The sequence below is a fragment of the Pempheris klunzingeri genome, chromosome 22 (assembly GCF_042242105.1).
Source record: "Pempheris klunzingeri isolate RE-2024b chromosome 22, fPemKlu1.hap1, whole genome shotgun sequence".
Lineage (NCBI taxonomy): Eukaryota > Metazoa > Chordata > Actinopteri > Acropomatiformes > Pempheridae > Pempheris > Pempheris klunzingeri.
Genome location: NC_092033.1, coordinates 5,125,339 through 5,137,306, shown reverse-complemented (window position 1 = coordinate 5,137,306; position 11,968 = coordinate 5,125,339). Strand labels below are relative to the sequence as shown.

The window sequence follows — 11,968 nt, the reverse complement described above, 5'->3', positions numbered from 1 at the left end:
TTCGTGTTTCATATTGACTAACTGTGTGTGGACAAGTGAACCGCCACAGTTTAGCCAGACGCACTCACAGTGGAGCATTCATTTATTAATCAGTTAGATTTGGCGGGTAAGGCTCTGCCCTTAACAACCACACACATGACTATTAAATCTTAGTTCAATTCAATAGTACCAACATCTTAAGGAGGAGGTAAGCATGAGCTAATCAGCAGAGTAATAGTGGGAAGTGTCAGGTGATTATGGCCGTGCTGTATAAGTGGATGTTATTAGTCAAAGCAGCTGTGAATGAGCAGAATGAATAATGCAGTTGATGCCAATCGGCTCATATAAGCCTGACCTCAGCGCTGCGCCTGGACTGACGCTCCAACAGCGAGCTGTTGATGGATCTGCATGTAGTAACTTCCCTTTTCACGTTCACCTATGAGCCTTGCTATTCTTTAGAAAAAATGTCACTTGTGATTAATTATCAGATGTTTACTATTATGATCAACAACACCGTTTCCTCGGCAACCACTCGGGGACCCAGCCTGGGATTCTGGGCTCAAGGACAAGACAGGCCCAAAAGCACAAGGAGCCACAAGACACCACTATTAATCTGGACTTTTTAGGCCTGCTTCCAGCCGGAGGCCCCACTGTGTCACTGCTCCAGTTTCTCCCTGCCCTGTCACTCATGATCCACATGGAGAAGATGCTCTTAAGCCTCCTCTGTCAAAACTCTAACAGCCGTCCCGACAGATGAAAACAAAACAAAAAAAAAGAAGAAAAAAAAAGCTCTGCCGCTGTCGACACTGATCCGACATCCTGTTCAGCAGTAAAGAGAATTCCAACGTAGCCCCAAACGTCCCAAGTCCACGTTCGCCACGTCTTCTCACAAAAATATGAAAAGAAACAGATATCACTGTGCGAGCGCCAGGACAGTGAGTGCACGCTGCTTAAGTGCTATCTTGGCTTTGGAAATTGTGGTTTAGGAGGATTATTTGGACAGAAAGACAGCGGGAGAGGGAGCAGGAAAGAGACCGAGAGTAGGAGGCATGCAGAACACACACACACATGTGTATATACGAAGGGTTCTGCCTCTGCTGACCACGAGCCAGAAACATTATCTGTGAGTCGTCCTCTGAAATAGCTGCAGATTGAGTTCCTGTGACGAGGTTTCAGCAGCCTGATTCCTCTCAGTACTGAGCACACATGACTGCAGCTATAGCTACACGCAGCCTGAGTGGGCATGATGATCAGGCCAATCAGCCAAAGAATGAAAGGTATTTTACTCTTTTATTCTCCAAATCGCTGCTATCTCTCAAACTGCTTTATTGGCAGCTAGAGGGAATTTAAATGAAAAGGTTCATTTCCACAAAACTACCCTCTTAGAGAGGGACTCACTTTTGTTCAGATGACTGATATCTTATTTTGGAACAAGTCTTATTATTATTATCTGCTTGTGGTTATTTGTTCAGCACAAGCAAAGCGCAGAATGTCTCAATTTTTGGTCTCCAAAATGTCAACAAGAAGGGTAGAAAATATGTACTTTGTCCTCCGTCCACTCTGTGAAGTAGACCTATAAAACCCCTCCTGTGGAATTGAACAGGATGGTTCCCTCCCATTGTACTTGTTTCACCACCTTTAAAGTTCCACGACAAACAGGGCGCTGTTTGCAGGGAACATCTTTAAGAGGAGGAAACAGTGTAAAATCCTTTTGTGTCGCTCTTGTTGGCTTTTCCATGTCATTACACCTCGGCATTTCAAAGGCTTTTAACGGAGTTTAACAAGAATATAAACCATGCAGAAAAGTCTTACATCTATTGTAACATAGTCATTGATCAAAAAAATGTTTCCTGCTTTTCTAAGAGGGAAAGAAATTTAAAGACAAACATCAGAAAGCAGAACCTGATAAATTGTTGCTTGCACATCCGGCATCACCTGCTGTGCTCTCTAGCATCAATGTATAGCCGGATGTTTTGGGTTGATGATACTAACTTCATGCTACCACATGAGGGCGTATTGTTGGTGATGCATTTGAGACCAATGAGTCTCCTCAACTGGCTCTCAGTGCATTTCAGTGAGCATCTGCCCTGCTGAAGAGCCAATCGCAGAAAAACACAAACTCCCTGAACAAGGAATGCATCACGTGGGACATATCAAAGAAGTTTTTCCTTCCATACTTTAGTTTTAGTCTTTTGTTGTCTTGTTTAGCTGCAACTAGTGATTATAATGGTTATGAATATTTTCTCAATTCATTGTTTTGTTCCTAAAATGTCTGAAAGAGTTAAAAATGCTTCTCATAATTTCCCAGAGCTCAATGTGACTTATTCAACAGTTCAAAACTCAAATATATTCAGTTTACTATCATATAAGACAAAAAAAAAACTTAGATGATCAGATTTCAGGAATTGGAACAGACTCATTTGTGCCATTTTTACTTGAAAACTGGTCAAAAAGGAGGAAGCAACATTACAAATAACTGTAAAATAGTTTTCTATTGACTGACCAATGGATCAATCGACTGGGTACCATCTTGGCAAACTACGTTTTCTAACCCTTTTTGGCTGACATCCACTGTAATCAACAACTTATTTGGTAATTTCCAAAGACATCACCCAAGAAAAACAGGATTTCATGTTACTTTAGTTCTAAATAAAAACCTCCACCAGGAGCTGTGCATGACCTGACAGAGTAAGTGTAGATATTTGGTTAAGTGCCAATGACATTCTCTTATTCAGAGACAAGAAGGAAGATGTGAATTTATGACGGTTAACAATATCAGGGACAAAAGTTGGCAATTTCTATAGATGTGTGAAGGTAATTCTGCATGTGAAATGTATTAAAGTTGTGTTTTGGGTGGCATAGTTTTACCTTGATGGTCACAGTTTGCATCCCACAGCAGGCAGTGTATCAGTCAAAGCTGAAAATGCAAATATTAGATTAGATGTAAAGATTTACCTTTAGTGATCAACTTCACAAAACTGAGAGAGAGACAGAGAGAGAGAGAGAGAGAGAGAGTTGCATGGGTGGGTGGGGTACTGTGGGATGCAGGGTGCAGACTCACCCCAGGGGGGTGTTGCACCGGGAGAGGCCACTGTCTCCCACCCTTCCAATGCCACAACAGTCTCACTTTTGGAGACTTATCATACATCCAGAACCTCATCTGCCCCCACCCTCCCTCTCCCTCTCCCTCTCTCTCCCACTCTCTCTCTCCCTCCCTCCCAGTCCTCTATCAGTCCAGGTGGCAGAGCGCACTTCGGCCGTGGGATGCAGCCTCTCATCTCCAACACATGGGCAGCGGAGCTTGGAGCTGCCGCAGCGCGCCACGGCTCCAACTAGCTGAAGACGCCGCCTCTCAACTAGCAGCAGAAGGAAGCGACGACACCCCAGCGTTCAACTCTCGGATTTGAGATAAAAGGATATACTTGTTCCCACCTCACCCTCTTTTTTTATCCCCACTTCTTATCTTTTCTAACCGCAAGAGAGCAGAACTGCAGAACCAGTTGTGTTCAATGCGCAACCATGCTCATCATCTCGTCTCGCAGTGCGCTGCTGTCCGTCTACTACCCGCAGATCTTCCTCATCCTCACCAGCGGTAGCTACCTGTAGGTTTCTTATCAATGCACTTGCTTAATTCGAACACGAGTTGGTTTGATTTGCTGGCAAGTAGTTGTGCCTTGCGCGCAATTACGCACCGGGAAATTTGACAGTTAGATGCATTAGCTGGTTGTTGCAGGTGTTTTATTATAAAGAGGAAACACGATTTTTCCATTAAAAACTCAGTTTTGTTAAATAAAGTAAGCGGCCATACTTTAAATCGTTCTTGTGGCTGTATTTCATTCTGGTGTGGCAGATTACTTTGGAAATGGGGGAAAAAATGTAACCTGGAAAATCGAGTCAACCAAAATTTAGGAAACATGGGTAAGAGACGCTTGGCTTGTGCCGTTTAACCGTTTTCATTTTATTCCACAATGGAATCACAGACTACCACAGGAAAAGAGCTGCGGATTTTATTCCCGGAATATGAGAAGTTGTGTCATTTTCATTCAAAGATTAAGTCATAAATCGACCAGTTATAAAGAGTCGATGGAGACCTGAGCGAAGACTTAGCCAATATTTAATCTGCATGATTTTTACATGTTCCAATATGTGCGCAGCTGATGAGATAACCTGCTCCTACGGATTTACACATTACACCAGAACCACTTTGTCATAGGAGCACCTCGTCAGACAAGGGCCATAATTGGAAAGCAGCATATGGAAAAGAGTCATACTGGACTACTTAATGCTCTGCCCTTAGCAGCCCAATGTAATGAGCTCTTTTTCTTATGGCACTAAAAGACCCAGGCCCTCACCAAGAGAATGATTGCTGCACCATACATGCCTCTCATACATAACAAGGGCAGGTCCTGAGACTTAAAATAGCTGTGGTGGTTCATGTTTTCTGTAATACAGAGAGGAAGAGAGGAGACAGAAATGAGCTGGATCTGGACCCATTGCTATAAGTAACGATTGTTCTGTTTCACGTCTCTATGAAGGTCCATTAGATTACACATGATGTGATGTGGGGTAAGGATGAATGCTGGAGAGTGTGCTCGTATCGTGTCTGTCTTTATAATCTATTGACTGGCAACTGTAATGAAAACTTTATCAAAAATGTTATTGCTCATTGATAACAAATCTTAATACTTAATACTTCAGAAACTGTAGCCAGGTAATGTTCAACCACGGCACAGAGTTCAATCCAAACTACATGTTGACTTTCTTTCTCTTATCTGTTCACTTTTTCCTTGTAAAAACAGCAGCTGTCTCGCTCTGTCTTTAAAGTCCCTCTAATCAATGCCTGTGTTTTTCTGCCCAGGGCGCTGTCCTCTGTGGTAGCTCTGGGTGCTAACATCATCTGCAACAAGATACCGGGACTGGCCCCCCGTCAGAGAGCCCTCTGTCAGAGTCGCCCTGACGCCATCATCGTCATTGGCGAGGGCGCCCAGCTGGGCATCAATGAGTGTCAGTACCAGTTCCGCTACGGCCGGTGGAACTGCTCAGCCCTGGGCGAGAGGACCGTCTTTGGACAAGAGCTGAGAGTAGGTCAGTCTGTTTGAAACTTCTTTAGTTTTCCTCAAGGAGTTTTAAAATATAATTATGTCAGTATAGACAAAGTAACAGCAAAGTAGGCCGAGCAAGTGGAGGGAAGTTGCTCAGAGGACAGAAGACATTGTAACAAACATCTTAAATAAGGTTTTTACGGTTTTGGTTTGGCATTTTTATGCTTTTATTTGAGATTTTAATAGGAAATGAGGAGAGAAATGGAAAATGACATGCAACAGAGATCCTTGTCTGGACTCAAACTGGGAACATGGTAGTTCATGGTCGGCCCCTGGGGTCAAACTGGTTTTTGCCTTTTTTTAAACACTAGCTTAAGTAAATCTCTGGACTGTAAATGCCCACATTTTCACAATAGTCACTTGGATCAAACATAATTTAGGAGCAAAAAGTAGAAATCTTAGCCTTGAGGCATGAGTGTGGACTGGCGTGTAATCAGGTCGACACATCCCCAATGTTGGTGTTGCTTTAATCGTTCCAAAGGTGTGTCAGCAGGTCTTAAATGGCCTAATCTAACCAAACTGGGCCAAACTGAGATTTTCCAATTACTGAAGTTGAAAGAAGATTTTTCCTTCATTGTCCTCATACTTCCTGTAACAGCGTGAGAAAAAGCTGCAGCATTGCTCGCCTAAGTGGCACAAAACAGACTTAGATGGGTGGCAGAAAGCATTCTTGGAATACCAAGAACCACAATGAATTTTCTGCATCTCTTAGACACTAACACCAAAAAGTGCAACTTAAAGGCCTTGTTAATGTCCCCAGAGAAGCTTCAATGTGTAGCTGATATGTGCTTCTGTGACTTCACTGTGCCTCCAACACACACTGTCACAGCAGCCATAAACGGAGTGTGAAGACTTCCTTATAAGTGAGAGTCTAATGCCTATCTGGGTGTGCCATCTTCTGAGAGCATTTATATCAAACCTACACGATCTGTAAACACGTAAACTAACACGTCTCCCTGGTTTTAGTCCACATTCTTCCCAGTTTTATTTCTCACAGGAGCCTGTTTGCTCCTAATGTGAACCTCTTATATAAATTGTACTTCAGTCCGAAATGTTTTGTTGCGGTCTTGCTGTGGGTTTGGATCCATGTTTAATCTAGCAGCTCTGGGAGCAATCACTTTCTTCTACACGGGAGACAAGCAGACAGACGTCTGGATCCCTTTATTTCTTTTGTCAGAGGAAATGTCTCTTTTCTTTTGTGGTGTGTAAGTGAGAGACACTTTGGACCCAGTTTTGATCCTCATGTCTTCACTGCGTAGACAGTTTTACCAAATAAGAACTTCCTGGAAGATTGAATTTTATTCGATCTGTAGAAAACTAATTATACTGTTAATATGAAAACACAAATACAGAGATCGTCATATTTCTTTTCATCTTCATTACGTCTCGTTTGGCCATCGTGTCCATTTTTCTATTTTTAAAAATGCAAACGTGAGCCAGGGCCATACCCCCTCTTGCGCCGCTAACGTAGCATCCACCACTTCCTTTGATTGACCTGCCGGGCCCGTGAACTCATTAAGCATTGAGAAAGACCAGAGAGATTCATGCTAACCACTAATTGAAGTCAGCTCCAGCAGCTGGATGGCAACAATGGAGCCCTGCATGCACTGCTGTACAATCAAAACAAATCACGGTGCGAGGAGATGGCTGTTTGGCTATTGCATCCGCCTGATGCCTTGAGAAATGCTCACCATACAATATATCTGAATGGGTCGTGGATTTAGCCTGATGAGAGAAGACTTCAGAGTTTGTTATGAGTTATGGACCGGGGGAACCGCAGGCCCGATGGTTTCTGCGAGTGAGTCTGTCAGGTTGGAAGGGAGCCATTAGAATCGCCTCTACCCGAGACGCCATGCATTAATACTCTGGGCTGTTGAGAAGAACGAAGGCCCAGCATTATCCTGATTGGAGGGGGAGGATATCCTATTACCAATTGTAGTGCCAATAAATTCATTTCCCCCTCCACGCCATAAATATAAATGTGTTTATTCTCAAGTTCAAATGGTGACATACAAAAGCTTGGAAATGGGAGCATCTCAGTCAAATCTGGCCACAGATTATTTCAACATTCAACGCAGCGGTATTATTTGCTATAATAATGCGGACCGCCTAAGAAAGACACAGAATGACACTTAAGCTGCGTGAGAACTTTCATTGATGAAAAACATTAAGACACAGCTCCTCCAGTCAGCCAGTAGATGTCACTTGTGTTTTCTTTCCTTAACTGATGACAGTTCTAACAGTGACTGACTGCTGATGCAGATCAGAGAAATAAAACAAGGCGCTAAATGAAATCATCAAGTTATTACAAGATTATATAGATGGTCTGTAATATGCTCCTCAAAGTCAGCTTACATGTAGCTACTTGATCAGCCGCATACAGTATTAAAAGTCAATTAGGCCTGAAAAGAGTATGGCCGTCTCCTGCTGCTGACAGTGCACATTAATGAAGACAGACTGAGTAAAATTACATCAGGCACTTAGTCAAACAGTCGTATATATCATACGACGGCCACTGTGACATCCAACATTAATATACTCAACAAACCAAATCAGTGACGCACTCCAAAGTGATGGTAATCTTTCCTTAAGGGAGCACCCAATTAAGATTATTTAACATTATTCTTTGGCATTTCATATGTATTGTAAAACTTGAGGCAGACAGGAGATGAGGGAGGAAAGAGAGACAGATGAAATATAGCAAATGCCTCATCTGGAATCGGACCATGTGGTTATGAGGTACAGTCAGCGCCTTAACCATTTGGCTGCTGTGGCGCCACAGACAGTCAGTGTTTCTACTTATTTTGCCTGAATCAGACCTCTTCTTGTCTGACAGACAGAATCTCTATACGTCGTGTTAGTTTTATGTCAGAAATTACACTTCCCTAATTTTTATTGGTAAGTTTGGTGACCTCATGCGTTTCCAGCATCGTTCTGCCCAAACTCTACCTGAAAACAATCTGTGTGGGTGTGCAGGGCCTCGACCATCAGCTGTAAATATCGATTCAGCAAAAGACTGAGGTTTAGTCTGTAGTGTGGGCCAAGCTCCACAAACAGTGGATCCTACATTTCCCTATAATGCAACTCAGTAGCGGACTTCATTGGACCCTCTGGCCTCCTAAATGCCTACCTCTTTCAAACCACTCACTCACAGTTTGTAATACAGGTTTTCTTGTTAAAATCTGAATCTCAAAATCTAAACTGCACCTCATGGACAATTGGTGCAGTGTTCCTTTGATAAGAAAGTGTTTCTATATATTCTTTTAAATGGAAAAACTAGTGTTTGTATAGAAAAAAGTGAGTCGATTGAAACAATGATAGCACTTGTATTATGTTACTTTCTGCTATTTTCCTCTCCAACTGGAATTTATTCTGATTCTGCTCTTTTCTTATTAGGCAGCAGGGAGGCAGCATTCACTTACGCCATCACCGCAGCCGGAGTTGCTCACGCAGTGACCACAGCTTGCAGCCAAGGCAACCTCAGCCAGTGCGGCTGTGACCGCGAGAAGCAGGGCTACCACGACCAGGAGGAGGGCTGGAAGTGGGGGGGCTGCTCAGCCGATGTTAAATACGGCGTGGAGTTCTCGCGACGCTTTGTAGACGCCCGTGAGATCAAGAAAAACGCCCGGCGGCTTATGAACCTGCACAACAATGAGGCAGGGCGAAAGGTAACGCAAACCAAAGCAATTTGAGGTCCAACTGTGTAAAACTACATCAACACCATACTTCATTATAAATAAGATTATGCAGGAAGAGGAAATGGCTAAATTGACATAGATTGTTCAGGATTTTAAAAATTATTTTCTGGGTATTTGCATTAGTTACTATAAATGTATGAGCCCTAGACTGTACAAGTGCAGAAATGATTAAACAAAGCTCCTGTATACTAGAGTGCAAGTGTGAGTGAGTATGTGTGACAGAAATGCAAAACTTGGCAGATACAGCTGCCAAAATGGAAATGTGCCACAGCCCTTCAGTCCATTCATTGAATTACTCCGCATTAAGTGAGGATAGAGGATATTATTGCAAGTCTCTCTCTCTTCCTTTCTCAGTAGCAGCACCAAAGACCATGCTTCTGCACCACCGCACACACTGAACCAACCTCAGTCAAGAGCAAACTCCCCCACCATGTGATAGCCATGCAGGGGAAGACAGAGTCAATGATTAGCTAGTGCTCTGGACAAACAAGATACAAGATGCTCTAATTAGGACTTTAGTCAATCAGAAAACTTGAAAAATGTCCTCTAATAAAAATGAAAGTCATTTTTTTCACGTCAGCATTAACATCTGCCACAAGGCCAAACAGTCACCTGTCAATTTTGTCATTTGAGAATGTTTGTATGGCATTATAATATAAATCGGACTCAAACCACCATGTAATTCTATACGCGCATGGTTGCACAACAGCTCTGGTCAGTTTTCTCGGCCTGTCACGCCATTATGTGGTCTGACGAAAGGTAAAGTTAATTAGAGACTACAGTCTTGGGGTATGAGTTATTTTCCCCAGGTTTTGACATAAAGTTGGCATCCTGGTTGGCGTGCTTAAAGTTGAAGTGTCTGCAGAAAGCCCAGCTTACCAGAGCAGGCAGATTTGAAGTCTAAGCGATTCCTATTAACTGTTTCAAATTCAAGCCATGGGCGTGTGAATTTAAAATGCCCACTTGTGTATTAATCACAATTTGTTTTCAGCTCTTAACTATCTCTGTTAATTCATATGGACCTAATTTCTGCTCTCTGTGCGATCAGATCCTAGAGGAGAGGATGAAGCTGGAGTGTAAGTGTCACGGCGTGTCTGGTTCCTGCACCACTAAGACCTGCTGGATCACCCTCCCAAAGTTCAGAGAGATTGGTTACCTGCTGAAGGAACGTTACAGTGACGCCGTTCAAGTAGAGCCGGTCCGGGCCTCGAGGCTCCGCCAACCCTCCTTCCTAAGACTCAAGGAGGCCCGGGGCTACCAGAAGCCCACGGACACAGACCTGGTGTACCTGGAGCGTTCGCCCAACTACTGCGAAGAGGACACAGCCACAGGGAGCACAGGAACACGGGGCAGACTGTGCAACGGCACCTCGACCCACACGGACAGCTGTAACGTGATGTGCTGCGGCCGGGGTTACAACACGCACCACTACACGCGCATCTGGCAGTGCAACTGCAAGTTCCACTGGTGCTGTTTCGTCAAGTGCAACACCTGCAGTGAGAAATCAGAGGTTTTCACCTGCAAGTAAAGAAAGAGAAAGTGGGGCACTGGGGCCAGCGGAGAGGCTGGGGAAAACGGACAAGGGTTGAAGGTAAGAGGGTTAAGACAAAGTGGAATTTGAAGTGAAGGACTTGGAAGTATTTATTCAACAATTTGCACATTTTTACATCCAATTTTGGAATTCTTTAACGAAAGGAAAACAGACATGAGGTTTGGGGTACTGAAAAAAAAGAGACACGAGAGGTTAAAAAAGAAACACATTCTTCACGCGCTGGTACTAAGTTGTGACATGATGCAAACGTGTTGCAGGTGAAAGGATTTGATGTTCTCTTTTTGCCTCCAGCAAAGACAATATCTTGCAAAGATGTCACCCACAGATGTCACGCACAAGAGGAAAAGCAACAAAGACTATTGTTGGAGCTAACACGCTAACTGGAATTGCTACACCAGCAAAGCGCTTCAGACTGCCACGAACGACATCAGGCTCCTGATGAAGATGGAAAGACGGCAGTGGAATATTTTTAACTGTACACTCACACTGTATTCTGTTTGAACACTGAAAATAAAACAAATTATTTATGTAAAAACATCTTTCAAAGCTAAAGTCTTATAGGATGGATAGCAAACTCAGTTGCTCTCCAACATTTCCCCTGTCTTTTATGATCTTCACTTGCTACTGATACATTTCAAGCTGGTAGTGAGAGATTTTTGGTCACATTTACAGCCACCAAACAGCCAAATCCTCTGTTATCTGATGTTTATCCACTACCAGCCGTCAGTGGCGTATTTCAAGACTAAAGAGTTATTTTTCTTTTGCACTCACACAGTCACATTTCTTTCTCTTTTTCACGGGACATCAGTAAGTCAGGGGGGTTGTGCTATTGAGTGCTGTGCTGACATCTCTCTCATGGACATTATCCCCCCCCCCAAGCCCAGACCCTTTTGTTACACGAAGAGCCAGAGAGGCAGAAAATACTCCCATACTATTTTAAGCATCCAGCTTGTCAGTTTGAACAGCACTTTCCATCCCGACCATGTTCATTGTTTTGTTTTCGGAGGGCTCTTGACTTCTGAGAAAAGCATGTAAGCCTCGTTGGAACTCCATAGAGGTGCAATCAGGTTCAGATACATCCAACATTCCCATGAACGGCAGAGACGTGGAATTCCACACGATGGCCTCTGCTTACACAAGGCCTTCCAGCGCGGTTTAGGCCTGCCTGGGTGGATGGCATGTGCCCCAACCACACAGAAGGGGGTATGAGAGGATCAAAGGCCTCAAAGCTATTTTTGGACAGCACCCTTAATGTATTCAGAAATGTTTATTTAGGCTTTATATAACTTACAAAACAATTTGAAGAGTTTATTTTTATATGAAGAACATGGCACTTTATGTCATTTATAGATGGAAAAGAAAGTCACTATTTACAAGTGTTTTCTAATGTCATTGTTTTCAGATTTGAGAGCTATAAATTATTTGGAATTTATGTCTTTGATCAGAGTTCTTAAATTGTAAATACTCCACGTGTTTTTAACAAAGTAGCCCAGATTGTCCATCTCGATGCGATCCTTCACAGTTCAACGTAGCTCATAAAAGCTGAGTGATTCATCAAGTGTCTTTCTGTGGAAACCACTGTTCAGTATTTGAGTAAATGAATGGAACTGGGAGTAGAAAATTGGAAGCTTTATCAA

General features: G+C 43.1%; 1 protein-coding gene across 3 annotated transcripts; it reads left to right on the top strand.

The window, feature by feature from the left end:
• Nucleotides 1-345: 345 nt before the first annotated feature.
• On the top strand, nt 346-10,503 carry wnt7ba (wingless-type MMTV integration site family, member 7Ba). Of its 3 annotated transcripts, none has more exons than XM_070853514.1 (5): nt 346-392; nt 3,202-3,581; nt 4,838-5,064; nt 8,478-8,749; nt 9,828-10,503. In XM_070853514.1, the coding sequence occupies exons 2-5, from the start codon at nt 3,499-3,501 to the stop codon at nt 10,305-10,307; spliced, it is 1,062 nt and encodes a 353-aa protein (XP_070709615.1). In that variant the 5' UTR covers nt 346-392; nt 3,202-3,498; the 3' UTR covers nt 10,308-10,503. The 3 variants fall into 3 exon arrangements, with proteins under 3 accessions (XP_070709615.1, XP_070709616.1, XP_070709614.1); XM_070853515.1 differs by lacking the exon at nt 346-392 and adding an exon at nt 916-1,256 and having other exon boundaries at nt 3,202-3,571; XM_070853513.1 differs by lacking the exon at nt 346-392 and adding an exon at nt 916-1,256.
• Nucleotides 10,504-11,968: the final 1,465 nt, after the last annotated feature.

Coding starts and splice junctions, on each gene's coding strand:
- wnt7ba (XM_070853514.1), top strand. CDS start 3,499: ATGCTCATCATCTCGTCTCGCAGTGCGCTGCTGTCCGTCTACTACCCG. Junction 3,582..4,837: donor CTCACCAGCGGTAGCTACCT/GTAGGTTTCTTA, acceptor TTTTCTGCCCAG/GGCGCTGTCCTCTGTGGTAG. Junction 5,065..8,477: donor TGGACAAGAGCTGAGAGTAG/GTCAGTCTGTTT, acceptor TTTTCTTATTAG/GCAGCAGGGAGGCAGCATTC.